At 48.3% G+C, this 23,642-nt stretch overlaps 1 protein-coding gene across 14 annotated transcripts in view; it reads left to right on the top strand.

The window, feature by feature from the left end:
* The window catches only part of ATXN1 (ataxin 1), a 415,565-nt gene that overhangs the window by 388,670 nt on the left and 3,253 nt on the right, over nt 1-23,642 (top strand). For all 14 annotated transcript variants that reach the window (XM_055570690.1, XM_055570680.1, XM_055570687.1 and 11 more), the window contains one exon: nt 7,759-9,829. In XM_055570690.1, the coding sequence (XP_055426665.1) occupies nt 7,919-9,829 (1,911 nt within the window). In that variant the 5' untranslated portion in view covers nt 7,759-7,918. The remainder of the gene's footprint in view (nt 1-7,758; nt 9,830-23,642) is intronic.

Here is a 23,642-nt window from a genome sequence, read left to right as displayed (position 1 = left end):
GGAAAGCACCCAGGGAACTGTTTGCAGCCTTTGGTGGGTAAATGGAGATTTGGATGTCACTCCCAGGGTAGCTTACCTGCCACACAGGACACTTGAGAGCAGAAAGGTATTTGCTCACGTATGGAACCAGGGAAGGTCTTGACAGAAAGGCATTTCCAGCTTTTCTTAAAAACGTCTTTTGGACAGCTCACTTGGGACCACTTTCAATCCAGATGGTGATCCCTCTTAGTGATTATTTTTCCATCTTCAGCCTTTCCAGGAATTCCAGTACGGGCAGGCTGCCAGGGGACACTGGCTGCCCAGATGCTGCAGCGACATCCCATGTGAGCCAGGGACAGGCCAGCCCAGCTGCGGGCCTGGGCCCTCCTCTCTCAGCCTGGCCTCCTACAGACAGAGACGTAGACCATATCCCCATACTGTGGGCCCCACCCATGGGACAGACCTCACTGTTTTCCAGAGGTGGCAGGACCCTCTAGAAACCATCCCAGTGTCACACTGTTACCACGTGGATGCGATACCGGTAGGGCAGAAGCCAGGAGCTGAGGAAAGCTTCGCCCGGGCCTGATGAAGCCTGTCGCTCTGTGATGCAGACAGTAGAAGCAGATGCCGGAGCCCGACGTAGGGAGGAGGGAGATGGGGGTTAGCTCCACACCAAGCAGAGGAGTTCAGGGGAAGGAGGACAGCAGAGCAGCCGTGCGTCTGGAGCAGTCCCCTCCACATCTCCATTATGGAGGTGGATTTTAATCAGAACAAAGACTCTGAGTCCGTTTGTTGCCCTCAGAGCTTCCCTGAGCCCAGGGAGCCCCCAAATGCAGCTGTGTTCTTGTGGGTAGACTTAAATTTTTGAATTAACATATGACATTGAGTGATTGTATTCATTGCCCCCAAGTCCCCATGAGTCTAGCCCTCCAGACTCCTCTGTCCATGGGATTCTCCACGCAAGAATCCTAGAGAGGGTTGCTATTATTTCCTCCAGGGGATCTTCCTGACCCAGGGATCAAATCTGGGTTTCCTGCATTGCAGGCAGATTCTTTACCATCTGAGCCACCAGAGAAGCCCCTATAGATAAACAGGCCACCCCAAAACTATTATTTTTGGTTCTAATAGGAAGAAGGGGACAGTTTTCTCCTGCCAATCCTCATTCCCCTGAAATCCCAGTGTGGATGGTAGTGGCAGACCAGGGCCTCCCCGGCCCTGTGTGGCATGCATCACTGCTCTGACTGAAGGGTCCTGCACCTTGATACAGACTCTGGTACCAAACTTACTTTTGGTGACCCTAGAGGGAGAGACCCACTCCAGTACTCTTGCCTGGAAAATCCCATGGATGGAGGAGCCTGGTAGGCTGTAGTCCATGGGGTCGCTAAGAGTCAGACACGACTGAGCAACTTCCCTTTCACTTTTCAGTTTCATGCATTGGAGAAGGAAATGGCAACCCACTCCAGTGTTCTTGCCTGGAGAATCCCAGGGACAGGGGAGCCTGGTGGGCTGCCGTCTATGGGGTCGCACAGAGTCGGACATGACTGAAGCGACTTAGCAGTAGCAGCGGCAGAGGGAGAGAGAGAGCTTGTTAACCGCATGATGGTATTCATGGTTCTCCATGCCTGATCTGTAGGACTTGCCCTCTGGCGGGTTTCAGCACTGCTGTGCCCTGGATCACCACTAGGTGGGAGTGCTGAGCTTGGTGCTGGGTGAGGCTGAGGGTCCCTGGCTCCCTTGCCTGGGAAGTCTGAAGATCAGGCTCTCCTCCTTATTCAATTCAGCCTCTAACCTGGAATGCCACACCCACTGCAGCCCATGATCAGAGCTAGGAGGGATGCCGCAGTGCCCTTGACATCATCTTCCCCTCTGATCCCTTTGCATTCTCTTTTCCACATGGGACCATCAGCAATGCTTAAGATGACACGGGGATTCCCTACATCGTGAGGCAGCCCAGCCCATTTGACCAGTTCTGATTAGTTTCTAATTTCTACTGTATACAGTCGTCCATCAGTATCTTCGGGGGTTTGGTACCAGGAGCCCCCGATGCTCAAGTCCCATGGTCAGCCCTCCATAGAAGTGGTTCTGCATTCTGGAATTCAGCCAACCGCAGATTATGTCGTGCTGTGATACAGGAGACGTGGGTTTGATCCCTGGGTCAGGAAGATCCCCTGGAGGAAGGCATGGCAACCCTCTCCAGTATTCTTGCCTGGAGAATCCCAAGGACAGAGGAGACTGGCGGGCTACAGTCCATGGGGTCACAAAGAGTCAGACAAGACTGAAGTGAGTGAGCACAGCACACAGCAGGTCTTTATTGAAAAAAAAATCCCCATATAAATGGACCTGTGCAATTCAAACTCACGTTGTTCAAGGGCAAAGTGTACATCAATGTAATTTGGAGCTCAGTCTGTTCTGCTGTCTTTCACGGATGGTCCTTCGTAGATTTGAGCATCACATCTCTGCTCCGGCTTTTTCTGTTCTTCCCCAGGCCATACATCTTCAGTTGCTGCTGCTGTTACTTACCTGTCTTGGGTCCAGACCTCCTGCTAACCCCATCACTCCATCCTGGGCATGCCCGCCAGTATCCCCTCGCCTCAGGACTTTGTGACCAATGTTGTAATGCTATTACAGTATTTATTCTGTTACTGAGAATACTGTGCTTTTTAAATGAAGCTATACCAACTTTTAGGCACCAAACCCAACTGTTGGTTCATATTGAATGGATAGTCAAACAGAAAATTCCTGGGCTGTTTGAAATGAACTATTCTTCAACCAGATCTCTCTAACCCTGCTATTAATTGAGCTATTGAAACCAAGGTAGGGCATTGATTTATTCTTGTTCATTTTAGTATTTCTGGCTTTGTGCCATCACTTCCAGCTTCTTAGGATACATTTGAATATTAATTGCAGGTAATATATTAAGCCAGCTTCCCGATAGCTCAGTTGGGAAAGAATCCGCCTGCAATGCAGGAGACCCCAGTTCAATTCCTGGGTCAGGAAGATCTGCTGGAGAAGGAATAGGCTATCCACTCCAGTATTCAGTATAATATAGTAAGCACCCCTTCCAGCCTTCTGTTGCCTCTAAATATGATAACCAAACCACTTAAATAAGATGTTGAACAGAATAGAACTGAAAATAGAGTTCTTGCATACCATTTGCCCCACACTGACATTGAACAGTTAAGGTCCACGATACAGACTGGAAGCTAAGTGTTTGATGAATGACTATGTGATACACCTCCTTTGAGGTACACTTGTTCAGTCAGCCATGAAGATATCTAATTATGCTATCATCTAGCATACCTTTCTCCATTTTGGAAATTTCAAGCATGTCAGAGTTGGGCCTAGTTTTAACATTTAACCTAAACAAAGTGCATTCTGCCTTTGTACTACACAGATCAACCTGTTTAATAATTCAGTAAAACACGAGATTCGCATGCCGGGACTTCAAGAATCCTTGCCAAGTCCTAGTGACCCCTCCCATCGGGTCCAGGTGTTCTGTCTTTTAAATGGTCGCATGGTTTTTCCAGAACTGACACAAGCTCACCAGGCTCTATTTCCTCCTCTTTAAAACAAAAACTATGTATCTGTTGTGCATGGACATTATATGCCAGTCGTGGGTTTCACTCAAACTGAAAAACTCACAGGATGGTGGGTGCTGGGCAGAGCAACCCAGTGTATCGCCCTGACCTTGGAATGCATGTTTAGGACTGTAAGTATCAGATTCTAGGCGTGTTTTCCATTCAGAGCAGTTAGTTTGTATTTATGGGACTTGGAATCAGTAGGGACCATCTCATTTTCCTGTCACTTCTGGAACAAGCTGAATCCGTGGTAATGGGTAGGGGGTTACAGGGATTTTTGAATGATAGCAAAGATAGAAGTGTCTTCCTTTATTAAAGTTTGCTTTTCCTCCCAGAGATGACTGAATCATGTGTATAATTTACAATAATAGTCTTTTTAAAGTGTGTTTCCTTAGAGTTTTCAAAGACGGAAAGAACCAGAAGAAAAGGAGCATCTGTTATTTAGAACTGTATCAGGTTTAGGTGACCCCAAAGGAAACAGCTGAGTTCTCCCTAAATATTCCTGTATGTGCTTAGTCGATGAGTCGTTTCCGACTCTTTTGCAACCCCATGGACTATAGCCCACCAAGCTCCTCTGTCCATGGGATTTCCCAGGCAAGAATACTGGAGTGGGTTGCCATTCCCTTCTCCAAGGGATCTTTCCGACTCAGGGATTGAACCCAGGTCTCCTACATTGCAGGCAGATTCTTTACTGTCTGAGCCACCAGGGGAATAACCCTAAATATTAGCTGCTGGTCTCCAAGGCGCCATCAATTCTGTTTGCTCACAGCACCTAGTTCGGTTTCCCAGCACCTACTCCATTAGAAAGAGGCTGAGATGTTTACTTAGGAGCTTAGGTGTACAGGCTGAGTTTCTCACACCTTGCTGTGCATATGAATCATCTGGGGATTTTGTTAAAATGCACTCTGAATCAGGAGCTTTGGATAGGACCTGAGTCTCTGCATTTCTAAAGCTGCTGGGGGAGCTGGTCTGAGGACCACACTTGGAATAGCAAGGCCCTATGCCACTGAGCTAAATTTTAAGATACTGATGGAGAGAGAGAGATAAATATAGATGTGAAGATGCTTAAGATGACTCTATTCAGAACAGTGATTAACAGGCAAGTCATACGTAGTAAACCCTATATAAATTTGTCTTGATCCATCTATTGACCCCTGTTCACTTCCCCTTTCCTAATAATAATGTTTAAACATGATCTGCATGTGTGGCTCTTTGGTAACTTTGCAGTTATATAATCGTGCTCAGCCCCATGTTTCTGTTGCGGCAGGTGCATCCGGAGGCACACGCCTCCTCCGGGGGACTCAGGTGAACGAACCATTGGTGTGTTTCAGCACTGAAAAGGCAATTAGGGACATGAAAGCCATTTGTCTGCAGCTAGAAAGAAACCCTAAAAGCAGACATCCACTCTCCTTTCTTATTCTCTTCTTCCTAGTCTCTTTCTCTCTCCCTTTTCCCTCCTGTACTTTCTACCTTCATAGTTTTTACCTCTCCGTTTTTTTTTCATCCCGTGAACCATCATCCAATGTACCAGGGACATGGTGGCGTCCTGTGGTGCCCTCTCGTGGTTCACTGAAAATATAGCTAGACACAGTCCCTACTCTCACAATGACTTCCCCTGCTGAGAGATACAGACAGCATGGAGAGCCATTGAAGTGCAGAACAGGGACATGTGCCCCAGAATTACAGCGACCCAAGTCGGGAGCTGCACCGGTAAATAGGAGATATGGTCCTTCTAAATGTAGGAGGGTGAGTTGAAATTTGTATCAGTCTGGCCCCAGGCTTGCTCCAGTTAATCTTTGTATCCTTGACTTATTGTCAATATTATCTGGAAAAGATGTTTATCAATGGACCACTTTTCAGAAGAGTGCATTTGAAGTTGTGTGTTAAGGCCGATGTGTTTTAGTGGTCCATTAGCAGAAAAACCAGCCATGGAATCTATAATGAGATCTTTAAGGCCAACAAAGCCACCCAGTGTCTCTCAAAACAAACAAAAAAACAGTGTAAATAAACCAGGGCACTGCTAAGAACCAAGTCGGCATTGTTTTTTCAAATTCACTAAAGCTGAGTTCTGTTTTAAAAAGTACCTTCAGAGGAGTTTTCTAGCTTTGTGTATGGTGCATTCCATTGTGCAGCAATTTCACATTTGCATTGCTAATGGACCTCTTTGCAAACGTGTTTGACATTTTGCTTGGCTTTGAAAGGACTTTTATGCTGCTATTTTTTCCTTCCCTAGAGCTGCCTTGGGCTAATTAACCTATTCCCTTACTGGCTGGGCCTACTATATGCAAATACTCTCATTCTGGATTCTGACACACTACTCTTACATGAACACCCCTAATGAAATCCTGTGGGGTTTTATTGGAGCAGTGCTACTGTGGGGCCAGCAGGGGGCGCATGGAGCAGTTCACGTTGAGTCCATCTCCTAAATTACTTTGCTTTGCTAGTCCCAGTGGGAATGCCAGTTTATGCAGTTCTCTTTCTTAGAGTAACTTGAAACCTAGAGATAAAAGACCAGTATCAGCACTTTTTAAGCAGTCAAAAGCGTCAACTGTTTTCAGTTTTGGTAGTTTAATTTTATTCTGTCGTTTTGAAAACAGCACTGTCATCTCAGTAGATTTGTATAATATTAGGTGTAAATTACATGCCATTAACTTCCTAAGAGGCAGCTATATATATACCTGAGGCTTAATACAGCCGGAGGTTGGGAGAGTAATGCTGAAAACTGCTGCCTTATTGTGTCTATTTTAACATCAGACCATAGAAAGCGGGTCTGGGTAGGAGAAATACTAAAACCCAGGTCCTGGAATTCCCAGAACCTGATTCAGCGACTGTCCAGGATCACAGAACAAGACTGCTCACAGCCTGTAGACAACCCTCACACCTGCCTCCTGTTAGCCTAGTTCCTGTTGGTTCCACTGATGATCTGCCTCTTGCCAGGTGGACATCTGTCTGCCTACACAGTCCTGGAAACAGAGTTCGGTGGTTCCCGAAAGACTGAGATAGGTGTCCTGTCTCAGATGAAAACTGGCTCGCTACTTGTATGTCCAGCTTGAAACACACAGCCCTGATTGGTCTGGCAGAGGCTTCATCTCTAGGGTTCATGGTGGACTGGCCCTTTCCAAGCAGAGGGTGGAGAGGATGGAGAGAGAATTCAAAGAGCACTTGGAAAGGAAGTAAGAGGCAGAGATGAAGCAAGCATGTTGCCCTCATGAAGGACACCCTCAATGCCTGATTATTGCATTTTTAAAAACCAAACCATGTTCCTGTTTTAACTGTCTCATAGATTCCTTTTGGCTGTTACCATATGAGTAGCTGTACTGGGAGCTGTTTGGAAACGTGTAGAGAACATAATTATTTGGGGCTGCCTCTGCTCAGTTGGCCTGTATATAGTGTGTGTGTTTATGTCTGTGTGTGTGTGTTAGGCAAGAGAGAATTGTTGTAAATCCAGTATGGATCCAGAGTCACTAGAACCTTTGAGTAGCGCCTATGGCAGAGCTTCCCTGATAGCTCAGCTGGTAAAGAATCTGCCTGCAATGCAGGAGACCCAGGTTCAATTCCTGGGTTGGGAAGATACCCTGGTGAAGGGAAAGGATACCTACTCCAGTATTCTGGTCTGGAGAATTAAGGCATGGAGCAAGTCAAACCGAGAATTCATGGAGTCGCAAAGAGTCAGACATGACTGAGCCACTTCCACTTTCACTATAGCAGAGGAGGACTCAGATAACCTATGAAATCCGCTGAGGACTTCCGTTCCTAACCTGGTCCTCCCGGTGCTTGGCTCAGAGGACGGCTGATCCTCACTGGTGCCATCCTCCTTGTAGACTTCATTTGATCCTCCAGAGACTGGGTAAAGCTAGAGCTGAAGAGTGGGAGGGCCATTTCTGGGAGGGAAACTAAGAAATGCATTGTTTGCCCTCCAAAAAGGAAAAGATGGGGGTAGGAGAAGAGGGTATTGAGAGAGAGATCTTAGAAGACTGACTAAATCCATAAAAAAGGTTTGACTTGCTCCGTGGCTTAATGATCTTCCTGGTGTCCTACGTTGTGGCCAGCGTTTTACCTGCTCTAATAGTGGGGCTGGCGGCAGGATTTTGGGGGATTCACATGAATCTCGGGAGGGGGTTCTTTTCCGGTGTTGATGTTCTGACGCCCTGTCCCCCCACCCCTTTCTCCCCCTTGGTCCCGACCCTCTGCCTTTTCCCAGATTCCAGAGCAGCTGCTGGAGGATCGCACCCACGGGGAGATGATTCCTCATGAAGAGCCTGGATCCCCTACAGAAATCAAATGTGACTTTCCGTTTATCAGACTAAAACCAGAGCCAGTCCGACAGTGAGACGGTCACCGTGGAGGGGGGACGGCGAAAAATGAAATCCAACCAAGAGCGCAGCAACGAATGCCTGCCTCCCAAGAAGCGCGAGATCCCCGCCACCAGCCGGCCGTCCTCAGAGGACAAGGCGGTGCCCAGCGACAACCACCGCGCGGAGAATGCGGCATGGCTCCCCGGTGCCCGTGGCCATGTGGGCGGGCGGCTGGGGCCGGCGGGGCCCCCGGCGGAGCTCGGTTTACAGCAGGGAATGGGTTTACACAAAGCGCTGTCCACGGGGCTGGACTACTCCCCGCCCAGCGCGCCCCGGTCCGTCCCGGCGGTGGCGTCCACCACGACGATGCCCGCGGCATACCCGCCGCCCCCTCCGTCCGGGGCCCCGGTGTCCCCGGTGCAGTACGCCCACCTGCCGCACACGTTACAGTTCATCGGGTCTTCCCAGTACAGTGGGCCCTACGCCGGCTTCATCCCTTCCCAGCTGATCTCGCCCACGGCCAGCCCAGTCACCAGCGCGGTGGCCTCGGCGGTGGGCGCCGCCACGCCCGCCCAGCGCTCCCAGCTGGAGGCCTATAGCAGCCTGCTGGCCGACATGGGCGGGCTGAGCCGAGCCTCCGGACACAAGGCTGAGCCACCGCCACCGCCGCCACCGCCGCAGCACCTAGGCCGGACAGCAGGGCTCCTCCCCCCAGGGTCCCCACCGCCCCCCCAGCAGAGCCAGTACGTGCGCATCTCCAGCTCGCCGCAGAACGCCGCACGCCCGGCCTCGCCGCCGACCCTCCCCGTCCACCTGCACACGCACCCGACCATGATCCCACACACGCTCACCCTGGGGCCCTCCCCGCAGGTGGTCGTGCAGTACACCGACTCCGGCAGCCACTTTGTCACCCGTGAGGCCACCAAGAAGGCCGAGAGCAGCCGGCTGCAGCAGGCCATGCAGGCCAAGGAGATGCTGAACGGGGAGGTGGAGAAGGGCCGCCGGTACGGGGCGCCCCCCGCGGCAGACCTGGGCTTGGTGAAGGCGGCCAGCAAGGCGGTGCCCCACCCGTACGAGTCCAGGCACGTGGTGGTCCACCCCGGCCCCGCTGACTACAGCGTCCGCGACGCGTCGGGGGTGCGGGCCTCCGTGATGGTCCTGCCCAACAGCAGCACCCCCGCCGCCGACCTCGAGGGGCAGCAGGTCACCCACCGGGAGAACTCGCCGTCCGCCCTCAACGACAAGAGCGGCCTGCACTTGGGGAAGCCCGGGCACCGCTCCTATGCTCTGTCCCCACAGCAGGCGCTGGGCCCCGAAGGTGTGAAGGCCGTCGCCACGCTGTCCCCACACACGGTCATCCAGACCACACACAGCGCCTCGGAGGCCCTCCCAGTCGGGCTGCCGGCCACGGCCTTCTACGCGGGCACGCAGCCGCCGGTCATCGGCTACCTGAGCGGCCAGCAGCAAGCGATCACCTACGCCGGCGGCCTGCCCCCGCACCTGGTCATCCCGGGCACCCAGCCCCTGCTCATCCCCGTGGGCAGCGCTGACCTGGAGGGGTCGGGCGCCGCCTCGGCCATCGTCACATCGTCGCCCCAGTTTGCTGCAGTGCCTCATACGTTCGTCACCACCGCCCTGCCCAAGAGCGAGAACTTCGGCCCCGAGGCCCTGGTCACCCAGGCCGCCTACCCGGCCATGGTGCAGGCCCAGATCCACTTGCCCGTGGCGCAATCCGTGGCCTCCCCTGCCGCCGCCGCGCCCCCTACGCTGCCGCCCTACTTCATGAAAGGCTCGATCATCCAGTTGGCCAACGGGGAGCTGAAGAAAGTGGAGGACCTGAAGACGGAGGACTTCATCCAGAGCGCGGAGATCAGCACCGACCTGAAGATCGACTCCAGCACGGTGGAGAGGATCGCAGACAGCCACAGCCCCGGCGTCGCCGTGATCCAGTTTGCCGTCGGGGATCACCGAGCGCAGGTAACGTTGCCGCCGCATCACGCAGGTAGGGGGGACACCTCACCGTGCCGCCTCCCTTACCTCCTGGCACCGTGACTTTCTACCAAGCGGCAGACCTGTCTGCCTGTCTGCGGCTGTGGGGGTGATTGAGGGTTTTCTTTCACTTTCACTTTGTACCTAAAGGTTAGACTTCTCACGTTCCCCCAACCACCGTTCTCTAAGAGAATTAAGCCCTAATGCACCCGGAAGCATGCGCTGTTTGCTATGAATTAATTTCTCTGCTCCTCCAACGGGGGCTGGTCAGGTACCATGCTTGGGACAGTTAAGAAATCACCACTCGGGTTATTTTGCTGATGTTATTCTGTGGTTTACATGAGTAACCCTGATTCAGTTCAGTTCAGTTCAGTCGTTCAGTAGTGTCTGACCCTTTGCAACCCCATGAATTGCAGCACGCCAGGCTTCCCTGTCCATCACCAACTCCTGGAGTTCACTCAGACTCACGTCCATCGAGTCAGCGATGCCATCCAGCCATCTCATCCTCTGTTGTCCCCTTCTCTGCCTGCCCCCAATCCCTCCCAGCATCAGAATCTTTTCCAATGAGTCAACTCTTCGCATGAAGTGGCCAAAATACTGGAGTTTCAGCTTTAGCATCATTCCTTCCAAAGAAATCCCAGGGCTGATCTCCTTCAGAATGGACTGGTTGGATCTCCTTGCAGTCCAAGGGACTCTCCAACACCACAGTTCAAAAGCATCAATTCTCCGGCGCTCAGCCTTCTTCACAGTCCAATTCTCACATCCACACGTGACCACAGGCAAAACCATAGCCTTGACTAGACGAACCTTTGTTGGCAAAGTAATGTCTCTGCTTTTGAATATGCTATCTAGGTTGGTCATAACTTTCCTTCCAAGGAGTAAGCGTCTTTTAATTTCATGGCTGCAATCACCATCTGCAGTGATTTTGGAGCCCCAAAAAATAAAGTCTGACACTGTTTCCACTGTTTCCCCATCTATTTCCCATGAAGTGATGGGACCAGATGCCATGATCTTCATTTTCTGAATGTTGAGCTTTAAGCCAACTTTTTCACTCTCCACTTTCACTTTCATCAAGAGGTTTTTTAGTTCCTCTTCACTTTCTGCCATAAGGGTGGTGTCATCTGCATATCTGAGGTTATTGATATTTCTCCCGGCAATCTTGATTCCATCTTGTGTTTCTTCCAGCCCAACGTTTCTCATGATGTACTCTGCATATAAGTTAAATAAGCAGGGTGACAATATACAGCCTTGACGTAGTCCTTTTCCTATTTGGAACCAGTCTGTTGTTCCATGTCCAGTTCTAACTGTTGATTCCTGACCTGCATATAGATTTCTCAAAAGGCAGATCAGGTGGTCTGGTATTCCCATCTCTTTCAGAATTTTCCACAGTTTATTGTGATCCACACAGTCAAAGGCTTTGGCATAGTCAATAAAGAAGAGATAGATGCTTTTCTGGAACTCTCTTGCTTTTTCCATGATCCAGTGGATGTTGGCAATTTGATCTCTGGTTCCTCTGCCTTTTCTAAAACCAGCTTGAACATTAAGAAGTTCATGGTTCACATATTACTGAAGCCTGGCTTGGAGAATTTTGAGCATTACTTTACTAGCGTGTGAGATGAGTGCAATTGTGCAGTAGTTTGAGCATTCTTTGGCATTGCCTTTCTTTGGGATTGGAATGAAAACTGACCTTTTCCAGTCCTGTGGCCACTGCTGAGTTTTCCAAATTTGCTGGCATATTGAGTGCAGCACTTTCACAGCATCATCTTTCAGGATTTGAAATAGCTCAACTGGAATTCCATCACCTCCACTAGCTTTGTTCGTAGTGATGCTTTCTAAGGCCCACTTGACTTCACATTCCAGGATGTCTGGCTCTAGGTCAGTGATTACACCATTGTGATTATCTGGGTCGTGAAGATCTTTTTTGTACAGTTCTGTGTATTCTTGCCATCTCTTCTTAATATCTTCTGCTTCTGTTAGGTCCATACCATTTCTGTCCTTTATCGAGCCCATCTTTGCATGAAATGCTCCCTTGGTATCTCTCATTTTCTTGAAGAGATCTCTAGTCTTTCCCATTCTGTTGGTTTCCTCTATTTCTTTGCATTGATCGCTGAGGAAGGCTTTCTTATCTCTTCTTGCTATTCTTTGGAACTCTGCATTCAGATGTTTATATCTTTCCTTTTCTCCTTTGCTTTCACTTCTCTTCTTTTCACAGCTATTTGTAAGGCCTCCCCAGACAGCCATTTTGCTTTTTTGCATTTCTTTTCCATGGGGATGGTCTTGATCCCTGTCTCCTGTACAATGTCACGAACCTCATTCCATAGTTCATCAGGCACTCTATCAGATTTAGTCCCTTAAATCTATTTCTCACTTCCACTGTATAATCATAAGGGATTTGATTTAGGTCATACCTGTATGGTCTAGTGGTTTTCCCTACTTTCTTCAATTTAATCGTGATTAAGAAAAGCCATTTTCCACCCCCCAACCCCCCCTTTTTTTTTCCGGTCAGGGAAAGACCATGCTGCTTCAGAGGAGAATGTTAGGTGCCCAGAGCTGCCATATCCCATTACAACATCAGTGTTTTGTTGTTGTTTTTATTTATTTATTTTTTAAATTTGGCTGTGCCAGGTCTTGGTTGCAGCGCTCGGAATCTGATCTTTAGTTGTGGTGTGTGAACTCTTAGTTGCAGTGTGTGTGATCTAGCTTCCTGACCGGGGGGTCAACCCCAGGCCCCCTGTATCAGGAGCTTGGAGTCTTAGGCACTGGACCACCAGGGAAGTCCCAACATCCATGTTTTAACATGTAGGTTTTGTTATCATTTAGGTATGGTGAGGCCAACAGAGGAGAATACATCTGCCATTGAAAAGGTGGTGTGTTATACTCAGATCCCAAGAAGAGGGGATATGCCCGGCCACGTGGGCTAACATGCAGAAGAAGCCCAGGGTCTGTTACAAGGCACTGGGACCCAGGAGAAAACATGGACAAGAGCCTTTGTTGTTGTTTCAGTGGGAAGGAGTGGGTGAGGCAGAGTAGCAAGCGTAGGTAGGCTGCTGCTGCTGCTAAGTCGCTTCAGTCGTGTCCGACTCTGTGCGACCCCATAGACAGCAGCCCACCAGGCTCTGCCGTCCTTGGGATTCTCCAGGCAAGAACACTGGAGTGGGTTGCCATTGCCTTCTCCATTGTGTGAAAGTGAAAAGTGAAAGTGGAGTTGTTCAGTCCTGTCCGACTTGTAGCGACCCCATGGACTGCAGCCTACCAGGCTCCTCCATCCATGGGATTTTCCAGGCAAGAGTACTGGAGTGGCTTGCCATTGCCTTCTCCGGTAGGTAGGCTAGTTGGAATCATTTCAGCAGGCTCTGGGTACAGGAGCTGTCCCTAGGTGTCTGACAGTGGCCCAGAGAGTGCAAGTCCCATTCACTGAGGAGGAAGCTGGGGTGTGGGTGTTTTCTTTACACGTGAAGAACATTATCGGCGGCAGGGGAGCTGTTAGCTGTGTCTAGGAATTACCTAACGCAGGGAGGGACAGTCCCTCCAGTGTCAGCAAGACCCCAAGATGTCAAAGCATCAGATAAAATAAAAGGCATGGTTCATATAATCTGGAAGGTCAAGGCTGTCCCAGGTGATCTCCTGGACTTCTGATAAATAGGAACCCCAAGGGCCAGATGCAGCCAAGCTGAGTCATGTTAAAACTAGAACTGAGATCAGCTCTTAATTTCCATGAGTTCCTTCAGTCCACTCTTTTCCAGCTTCTTAAATCACCTGAATGCATTTATTCCGCCCATGTGTATGGAAACAACCGTTTCACTGCCCAGCTTGCTTGAAGTCAGGTTTGGCCCCAAGGCGGGGAACTTCCCAGGCTATAGAGCCTCAGTGCCTCTGGGAATGGGATATGACAGCACCTCCTTCAGTTTGAAATGAGTTGAAAAATGGTCATGGCGTAGCTGGTATTTGGGACAGTCAAAGATAAACAAACTAGTTAATGGTTTGAATTGTTTTTAGAATATTTTTAAAAAGATCAAGTGAGGTGGGGGAGTCTGATTTTCCAAAGCGTTTTCCAGGACTGCTTGTGAATGTCCGGATGTGGGATCTTGCACAATATCAGAGGGCCTGCGTTGCCAGGAGCTTTTAGCCCTGAAGACTTTTCTTTTTAATGGTGAGATGTCGCTGTAAACTTTGGTGAGGCCCAAGAAAATTTCTCAGGGTTCTGATGCAAAAAAAAAAAAAAAAAAAATTGCAAAAATCAGGATATTTGGAAAAGGGCATCATTATGTAGAACTCCCTACCCATGTCTAAGTTTCTGCTCCCTCTCTGCATCCTACGTGGATTAGGAGTGGGTGGATCCTCACTGAAAAAAGAATGAGCTGATTTACTAGCAAAGTTGTCTTTTAACAGACCCCAAGTGAAGCCTGGGAAATAAACAAGAAGGAAAAGTAAATGTGTGGTTTTTTTTTTTTAATGATCCTTTTAATCCTTAAAGCACTACTGTGAACAGAGGTAAGCAGAGGAAGAGGGGTTATTTTGAAATGCAACTATCTCCCGCCCAGCACCTCTTTTCAGCTTTCAGTAAAGAAGCGCTCTGAGCTGCGGGCTCATCTCCAAGGCCGTAGGAGCCCCCATAGACCAGAGCCTCATAGACCTCTAAGTTCCAGATTGACCGGCAGTGCTGAGAGGTAGCATCTCTGCATGCACCTCCCGCCCGATCCTCCGCAGAGCGAATGCTTAAACGATCAACGATCGAGAAATTGGCTTCCGAGTGTGAAGTCTCATTTCCTTCCCGTCGCCAGGCCACCGGTCTCTTTGCTGACGGCCAAGGTGCAAATTAGAAGGTAGCGGGTTTGTCGGGGCCTGTTTGCAGGCCTGTGAGGCCGCCCCTGTGTGGCCCGGCCGCCTGCTGGGAAGGACTCAAAAGGGTGGTTGGGGCTCCAAGCTGCAGAAACACAAGTGCAGGGCCCAGCACGCCAGTGATGTGTCACTTCACCCAGAAGCCTATCAGAAACAGGCTGACATCATCCCAGCTAAAATACTCCACCAGCTGTGTTTGCCACAAGTGATGGGGGCAGAGTCAGCCGAGAATCAGAGAAAGCGAGAAGGGGAGAGGGGCGGCAAGGAAGGTCCAGATTTAATTTACACTCTAACGGCTGAGGGCTTCCCTTCCTCCTCAGGGGGCTCTCTGAGGGGTTTTCTCCCCAGGCCTGGAGATCCAGTCTCGGTCTTCTCAACTGATTAGAAATCTCTTAACACTTGCACCCATTAGGAAGGTTGAGAGATGTGCAGAGCGTTTTCATTTAATTAGCCAAATCACAGATTTGATTGGGGAAGTTGTGGGAGGAAGGGGGTGGTTTTCTAAAGGACGGATGGCTCTGTGACCCCAGGCGTAAATCCTGCATGGAGGCAGGACCACAGGGACACTTGACTTCATGACCTACCACAGGCATCCCCAGTGGATGCGGTGTGGCTGGTGGGAGAAGCCCCGAGCTTGGGGTCTGGACAATGGCAGAACAAAAATGGTCTCACTTCTCTCTGAGCTAGGGTTTTTCTCATCACTAAAATGGGCAAATGATTCCTTACACAAGATCATATCTTCAGCATCCTCTTTGTTTTTGTATTCCTTTGCTTTCCTGCCGTGCAGAACAGCCCTTGTAAAATTTACTAGCATCCACTAAACAAAAAAAAAGGGGGGAGAGGGATATATACAGGGAAAGTTACCTGACTTTATGCTAATAATCAGCATGTAGATCCAGGGAGAAGGAAAGCCACCCTCTATAGAAACAAGGGAATTTTCACTGAGGGATTATTTTCAAGAGCCGAATTCCTAATTATTATTGTGAAGAGAGACCTCCAAGGTGGTGGATCTGAAGCTCCCTGCGAGGCAGTGTAGCAGAAGAATGCTTTCGCATATCCATCCCCATCTCTGTGGTTTTGTCCTTCCAAGAGCAGTATTTCTTGGCCCAGGCAAAGTATCCTTGCATCCCAGTTCCCCCAGGCTGGTTCTCCTCCAGGAGAATTGAAGGATCTCAGGCACTGTCTGTCAGCCCGTGTGCACCACGTGAAGCCTCTCAGTAGCCACCCATGGTCTCCAGAATCTATGGTGAGCCCAGAAGGGATCCTGAGATGATAATAACATCCACATGGGAGCCTGTGTGATTCAACTGGAGGACAGAGCATCGTCTGCTTGGGTGGGAAGCAGGTTAAGTGGTCAGAAAATGCAAGACCTGGAGCCGAAAAGACCCGAGGCTGAATCTGTCCTCCACCCCCGGAGCTTTGGGACTTGGTGCAAATCACAAACAGACTAGTGCACACATGCTTGATGGTGCAAATGACACATGTGCCTTCCATCCGGCTCATGTTGTAGCGTGAAGAATGAAAGTGATGTAAGAATGAAAGTGAAGTGAAGCCAGAGTGTTAGCCGCTCAGTGGTGTTACTCTTTGCAACCCCATGGACACTAGCCCGCCAGGCTCCTCTGTCCATGGAATTCTCCAGGCAAGCATACTGGAGTGGGTTGCCATTTCCTTCTCCAGGGGATCTTCTCAACCCAGGGATTGAACCTGGGTCTCCTGCATTGCAGGCGGATTCTTTACCAGCTGAGCCACCAGGGAAGAAAGGAAATTCGCTCAAAAGAACCAGTTCAGTCAGTAGTGGATAGGAGGTCCTCAGCAGTGTTAGTTTCCCTTCCTTGCTTCTGCTTGGGTGGGACTTTGACCCTAAGAAGAGAAAGGTTAGGTCCTGAAAAGTGAATGAGTAAAAGGCTTCATGCTCTTACAAGAGCTTTTGGAAGGAGGGACAGTTTAGAAAAGTCTGGAAGGAAGGCTGAACTTTTCTGGTGAGTCTCTGCCATTTCACTCTGCCTGTGTTCTTGCAGCATATTCCCAGGAGAGGTCCAGGAGCATCCCTTGCCATCGTGTTTCTGTGAAGGAAGTACCATGACCTCACGCTGGCCTGTGTGCATGCAACACTGTCTGGTTTTCCTGAGTGTGAGCTGGACTGGAGGGGTCATCTGATGGTTGAGCCCTGCACATCAGTGACCAATGCAGAAATGGGCTCACGCACCTCTCCTTTGCAGAAAGGATCTGGGCACCATGCCCACTGAGGAACCCCCGGCCTGGGACGGCCCCACTGGGGGAGCCCTGGCTTCCATCTTTGAGCAGCCTCTGCAGCCCTCCGTCTCATGCTCCCCAGGCTTGACTTTTCTGAAGAGTACACAACATTTTGTCAGTACAATTTATCTGTGATGAGGCTGCTTTTTTTCCGTTAGTGCTGGGCTCTGTCTCTCATTAGGGCTGTCTGTTGCTCCCCCAGAGTCAGGAGCTGCCTGCTTCCTTTTACCTCCTCGGTGGCTGCTTAATATTCCATGTCATTCTCTTCTCCCAACTCGTGTGTGTGTGCGTGCACGCACACACCCATACAGCATGTTACAATGACATGCTCACTGTACATCTACTGTTGGCTTTTCTTCCATTGCACTATTTTGTCGTTTGACTGCTGTGTTCTCTGAGCCATCAGTGTCTGCATTATGCATTTAATGGCTTAGCTGGTGCCTAAAAATAGCCAGAGCCCTCCTGCAGGCAGCACAGATGCCTGTATAGTCCCTAAGCAGCCAAGGCAGACCAACTTGCCAAACATTTTACACATGGGGCTTGGTGGATGTGAACCCTGATGAAGCAGAAAATGGGTAGTGGCTGCCCTCGATGCAAAGCTCATTACGGCCCTGGGGTCCAGTGATTGGTGATAAACCTCCCAGCTCTAATGCCAGAAAGGCTCCAGCAGAGAAGCAATATCAAACACATTTTTGTTTGTCTGTGTTCCCTCCCACTCCCCCCAAAAGAAGAAAAATGCTCTGCTTTAGCATGTGTGTGATATAAGTGCCCCCAGCTTGGGGATCTTACATGTGTTATTGAAGCAGATTATCTGGGACCATTGTAGCTTATAGCTTTTTTTTTAAGTAGACTTTATTGTTGAAAGTAGTTTTAGCAGAAAGTACCGAGTTCCCAGACACCTAGAGTTTCCCGTTATTAAAATCTTGCATTTTAATGGTACATGTGTGACTTGTAGTTGATGAGCTAATGTTGATGCATTATTTTTTGTTGTTGTTGATGCATTATTATTAACTAAAGTCCATACTTTATATTAGGGTTTACTCTGTGCTCTACATGCTGTAGGTTTTGAGAAATGTGTAATATCACATATCCAGCCTTCCAGCATCTTAGAAGATAGTTTCCCCACCCTAAAGATCCTTCATGCTTTGCCTATGGGTACTCCCCACCCCACCCCCAACCCTGGCAATCACTGATCTGTTTCCATCTCTGTAATTCTCCCTTTTCTAGAACGTCATGCAGTTGGACTCCTATAGTGTGTCGCCTTTCAGACTTCTGTCACTCAGGAACATAAATTTACAGTGCCTTCATGTTGTTCTGTGGTTTTGAAAGCTCATTTCCTTATAGCACTGAATAGTGCACATTTGTTCTTTAAGGCATGCATTTTCAGACCCTGGTAGGGAGGGAAGGCAAGTGGGACAGACCCGTGTGCCCCAGAGCTGCCCTGGCACCTGCCAATTGGGTCTCTGGGAGCCAAGTGACATTGCGAGAAGAACTCAGCTCATCTGTCATGTGGGGCTTGTGTTTGGAGGCATCTCTGTGCTGGGATGTGGGTTTAATGAAACAGCTTCCACCAAAGACTGAGTCAGGCTTAGCGTGAACGTGATGAAGTGTTTAAATAGAACACTCACAGACGCTCTTACACTTGACTGAAGAGGTGTGACTGTTTTTATTAATGATTTTTCAACATTGAAGTAAATTGGGCCTCCATCAGCCCCTCTGTCTTTGCTCCAGTGTTTTCAATTTTTTTTTTTTTTTTTTGACATGGAGAATGTGGTCATGCAAACTAGCCTTCGAGGACAGCAGACAGACTTTTGCCTATGGGTGAAACAGGACCCAGAACTTCACTTGCAGACAAAGTTAGGGATTCCCAGCGTAAGCATGTCACCAAAAGTGAGAGGTCCTCACTGACACCCACTTCTGAGTCATGTCCTCACTCCTGGATGCAGGCAAAATGTGTATATTTGTGATAGGCTCGAGAAAAAAATGCTTTGTAAAACAGAAGCCCTTCACATTTGTGAAAACAGGGATTCTCATGAAGGAAAAGGGAGACAAATTTAAACAACAGACGTTTTGTTTTCTTTATATCCTGCTCTCGGTGATACGTACATATGTGTGTGTCTAGACAGAGCACCAATCTACTGTTGAAAAATACAGCCAAACAGCATAGATGTGTGTATATGCATGCACGGTTTAGATATGGCGGTCTTTGAGTAGCTAGAGGTATTTTACTGAACTTAAACAAGAGCTAAGAATGATCATAAAAGGTGGTCAGTCGCCAGATCAGGAGGCGACACTAAATAATTATCAGCCCAAAGTGAGGATGGCACCTCCCTGTCTTGGTTTCTTCATCTTGAATAGAAGTTGGAGGCGATCGTTTTAGAGGAGCTGGTTTAGCGGGGCTGGAGAGGTGGGGGCAGCTTCCTCTTTGGAGCCATGGGGAGCGGTGGGTGTGCCTGCAGCTACGGGAGGAGGGCGGGAAAGGGCACAGGAGGCTGGAAGGTGACCACCCCTGAAAAAGAGAGGTGCTGGATACAAGGCATCCAGGGATGAAAGGCAGAGGGGGCCTCAAGCTGACACCAGAACAAAGGCTATTCATGCTCCCATTTCATCCTCCAGTTTGCTTCAAGTGTTTGGAAAAGGATGCATTTATGTGATGAAAAAAGAGAAACTGGCTGTGTCGAGCTGCCAGGAGTTATATAACAGGTTTTGGTCTTGTATGGTCCTGCCCTCTTGAATATATTTTCGTTGGGGTTTAATCGGAGCCCATTTGAACCTCGACAAGGTCATAAAACGAAATCGTGGTTATTAGCGCAGCTGAAAGCGCAGAAAGGAACCTCACACTTGGGGAGAAAGTAACTGAAGTATGACTCAGTGAGATCAGGGTGAGCGCTGCGTCTGACAGGGGACCGTGGGGTGAGACAGCTGTGGCTTGGCCTGGAACGGCGCCTGTGAAGAGCTGAGCAAGACCCAGGGAAGGTGCAGCTCCTCTCTGGGCCAGGAGCGTGCGTCCAGTGGAGTCCCGGCTGGCAGTCGTGGGCCCAGGCAGTCTCTCTGTAGCATCTAAACACTGGCCGCTGTTGGCCAGTGGTACGTTGCGGTGTTTTCACTCGTGGAGGGCAAACACAGAACCAGTCTTTCAGATTTGTCCTGAGCACCCATTACAAGCCAGGAGGTGTCCTGCACCCTGGGGATAAATCAGTGAGCAAACCAGGCGGGATCTCAGCACAGCAACCCCCACCCAGAACATACCGTCTCTTGGGAGTTCATGGGCCGAGGTGAAATGAAGAAATATGGAAGTAAAGAAAATGACACATCAAAAGATAACACGTGCTGTGGGGAAAAATCAGACTAAAGAGGATGGGGAAAAGAAGGATGCAGAATAGTTCAACAGGGTGTTTGGTGACACTCTCTCTGAGAAGGGGAACAGGAGGCAACAGGACACAGAGCAAAAAGGCTTTCAAGTGGAGGGAATAGCAGGCGCACAGACCCAGAGGCACAAGCGTCTTTTGGAGTGAAAGACCAATGAGAAGACCAGCGTTACTGCGGTTCAGGATTGAAGGGGTGGGATGCAGACCACGCCGGGCTTGTTCACAGGTCTTTTTCTCCCAGTGAGAAGCTGGCTTGGCCAGGACTGTGACCGTGGAGGCAGTGAGAAATAGGCTCATCCTAGCTGTATTTGGAAGAGAGAACCCCTTGGACTTGCTTGTGATTTGGATGCATGCGGTCTGGGAGGAGGAGCCCAGGAAAGTATGATGCCCAGGCTGTTGACCTGAACGCTGGAAGTGTGAGGACACGGCTCTTGGAGGTGCCAGGAGGAACCCAGGAGGGGCGTATCAGGGGTCTGTTTGGGACATGTTCAGTTAGAGTTGCCAGTATATAGCCAGGTGGACATCGCCAGGTAACATGGTTGCCAGTATCCAAACAGGCCCTGGTGAAATGACTGGTTTTGCATGTGTGTTCTGGCTCCTCATTGAAGGCAGGAACTAGGTCTTAAACAGTAAGTCTCACAGTCTCAATGTTACATTTTGAACTTGATTCAAACTGCAAAATCTGGAGTGTGAAGCACTTAATAATATTTCTCAGCACCAGAGGGAGCCCCACACGGGCCTCAAGTTCAAGGAATTCAGACTTATTTCTGTTTTAAAGCGACATCATGTCCCAGAATCCCACCATGTCCATTTCATATCCACAGTCGTACCCGTTGGCCTTGACAGCATGTTTTGAGGCAGATAATGCTCCTCTGTAAGGGAATTTCAAGCAGCAGACCCAGCCATATACATTCTCACTGAAAAATCTGTCAGTATGATTTCTTCATTAATTGTTAATTATCAGTTAACCTTTGAGAATGTTTATGACCTTCTGACAAACCTAATTACAAAATGAAAATACTTTTGTTATGACTACTTCAATGCGTTTATTTGAGATATGTGTAAATGAGAGTTTAACCTTCACCTGAGGAAGGGCAAAACCTTACTTTAGTTCACATATATCCAGACCCCCCCCCAAAAAAGTGCATTATCTAGATAATTCAGGCTACAGCATGAGGAAGGGAAGAATATTCATGAGGATAAATATTAGCAAGGATAAATAATTAGGAGAAAGATAACATGGGGCCTGAGCCATGCAGTCAACTGCTTACCACAATCAGATGACCTGAATCTTTTGCTCCTAATTTGTATGGACCCAGCTGAAGGGGTGGCATCTTTTCCTGAGATGGCAGAGCTCTCTAGAGAGAAGACAAAGTGAGCTTTTAGGAGGAAGGGACCAAAGGCAAGCCTTTGAAATGACAGAGAAGATTTCCCCAAAGCTCTCTAGGTTAAAATAACCCATTATCATCGCCCTTTTCAGCATACCTCTCAAATATTCTCCTCTCTCCTCATCACTTTTCTTTCGTGCATTATTAGGTAGGCTGTTCAAGCTATCAGGCACCTCACAGAATTTCATTCTAAGACCTGCTTTTGGAGTTTTGAGATGATAGAATGATGAAGGGCTTTTAAAATGCCCCCAAATATGGTGTATGTAACGGGGGAGCAGGTACATCTATATCATTCCTTATGGAGTCATCAGTAACGTTTCTTGTCACAAAGGCTTTGCAGCCATCTTCTTAATGAGTCTGTCACACATGGCAACATGTAAAAGTCTTCGGGTAGATTTGTACACAGAAGTTATTTTCAGAATGTGAACACGGGCTGCTCCGAGGGATGTGTGTAATATGGCTGACACAGCAAGAACCCCTTGGTTGGTAGTTGTTGGGCTGACTGTCAGCACAGCTCTACCCAGGAGCAGGGCTCACCTAGGAAATGCAGCCAACAGTCCCCACTTGAAGTAGGATTTGTTTCCTCTGCTCTGTGTATGATGATAATGGCTTTAAGCGGTTTGGGACAGGATTCATGGAGCTAGCTCCAGGTTGGTCCTCCCAGTTGGAACTCAGTGGGTATCCCCATCTGATCCTGTAACTTGTAGGTATGTTTGTATACGTCTGCATGATGTGAACATAGCTCTGTAATTGAATATCAGCCTCATATATAGGGAGATACTTGATTCGCTTAGCAGATGTAAGGCTGATGCTATTTCACAATTTTTTGTCTCATGGAACAAATCCATAACCTCGGGTCATTGGATTCTATTTATTCCAAGTAACATTCACCACTTTTGGGGTAGTGTAAATGTTAAGTTCATCTCTTCTGGTGATACTATAATATCTTTGTTCACAGGGGCAGAGATCATAACATAGGAAAAAAGAAAACGGGTTTGGGGGCCACAGACTTGGATTAAATCCCAACTCCATCAGCGTATAGTCATGACATTAGGTCACTGATTCAATCTCTTTGACACTTAGAGATCCTTAGTTGTAAAATCGGAACAACAGCATTTTTCTCACTAGTTTATGTGAGTGTCAAACGAAATACTTTTTGTGAAGTGTGTACCTAAATGTTTAACAGATAGTAGGAACTCAAAAATTTTTAAATTCTCTTTTCGTTATTCAGATAGTCCATAACAATGAAATTTTCCCCAGATAATATGAACATTTATATGGGCTCGTGCCCACACACTGGAGAAGGAAATGGCATCCCGCTCCAGTATTCTTGCATGGAGAATCCCATGGACAGAGGAGCTGGGCAGGCTACAGTCCATGGGGTCGCAAGAGTCGGTCACAACTTAGCGATTAAACCACCACCATGCCCACACACATACTGTAGTCATAGGCTTTCATATAAATTCATTCTAGTTGTTTTTTCTAAAAACACTTAGGTCTTCTATGGAGCAAATAAAATATATCATTCAAGAAGTGCATCTAAAACAGGATTAATCACAGTTATCAAAAAAAATAGGTTAAGTAGAAAAGCCATAATCCATGTAAATTACATGAAATTATACTACTTTTAAAGTGAGATATTTTAATTATTTATGTGTTTCTGGATGTGTGCCTGTGCATGAAATTCAACAACATTTTCAATATTATTGTATTTAGTCAATACAGCCATCTTTCTATATCTGTGGGTTCCACACCTGTGGAGTCAACCAATCACAGATTGAAAATATTTATGGAGAAAAAAAATTCTAGAAAGTTCCAAAAAGCAAAACTTGAGTAGTTCCTAGGCAACAATTTACATAGCATTTACATTATGAGTAATGTAGATGAGTTAATGTATGCAGACAATGTGTGTAGGTTATATGCAAATACCGTGCCCTTTTATATGGACTTGAG

Source organism: Bubalus kerabau, chromosome 3 (assembly GCF_029407905.1).
Source record: "Bubalus kerabau isolate K-KA32 ecotype Philippines breed swamp buffalo chromosome 3, PCC_UOA_SB_1v2, whole genome shotgun sequence".
In the NCBI taxonomy this organism is placed as follows: domain Eukaryota; kingdom Metazoa; phylum Chordata; class Mammalia; order Artiodactyla; family Bovidae; genus Bubalus; species Bubalus kerabau.
This window is presented reverse-complemented; position numbering and strand designations above follow the sequence as displayed.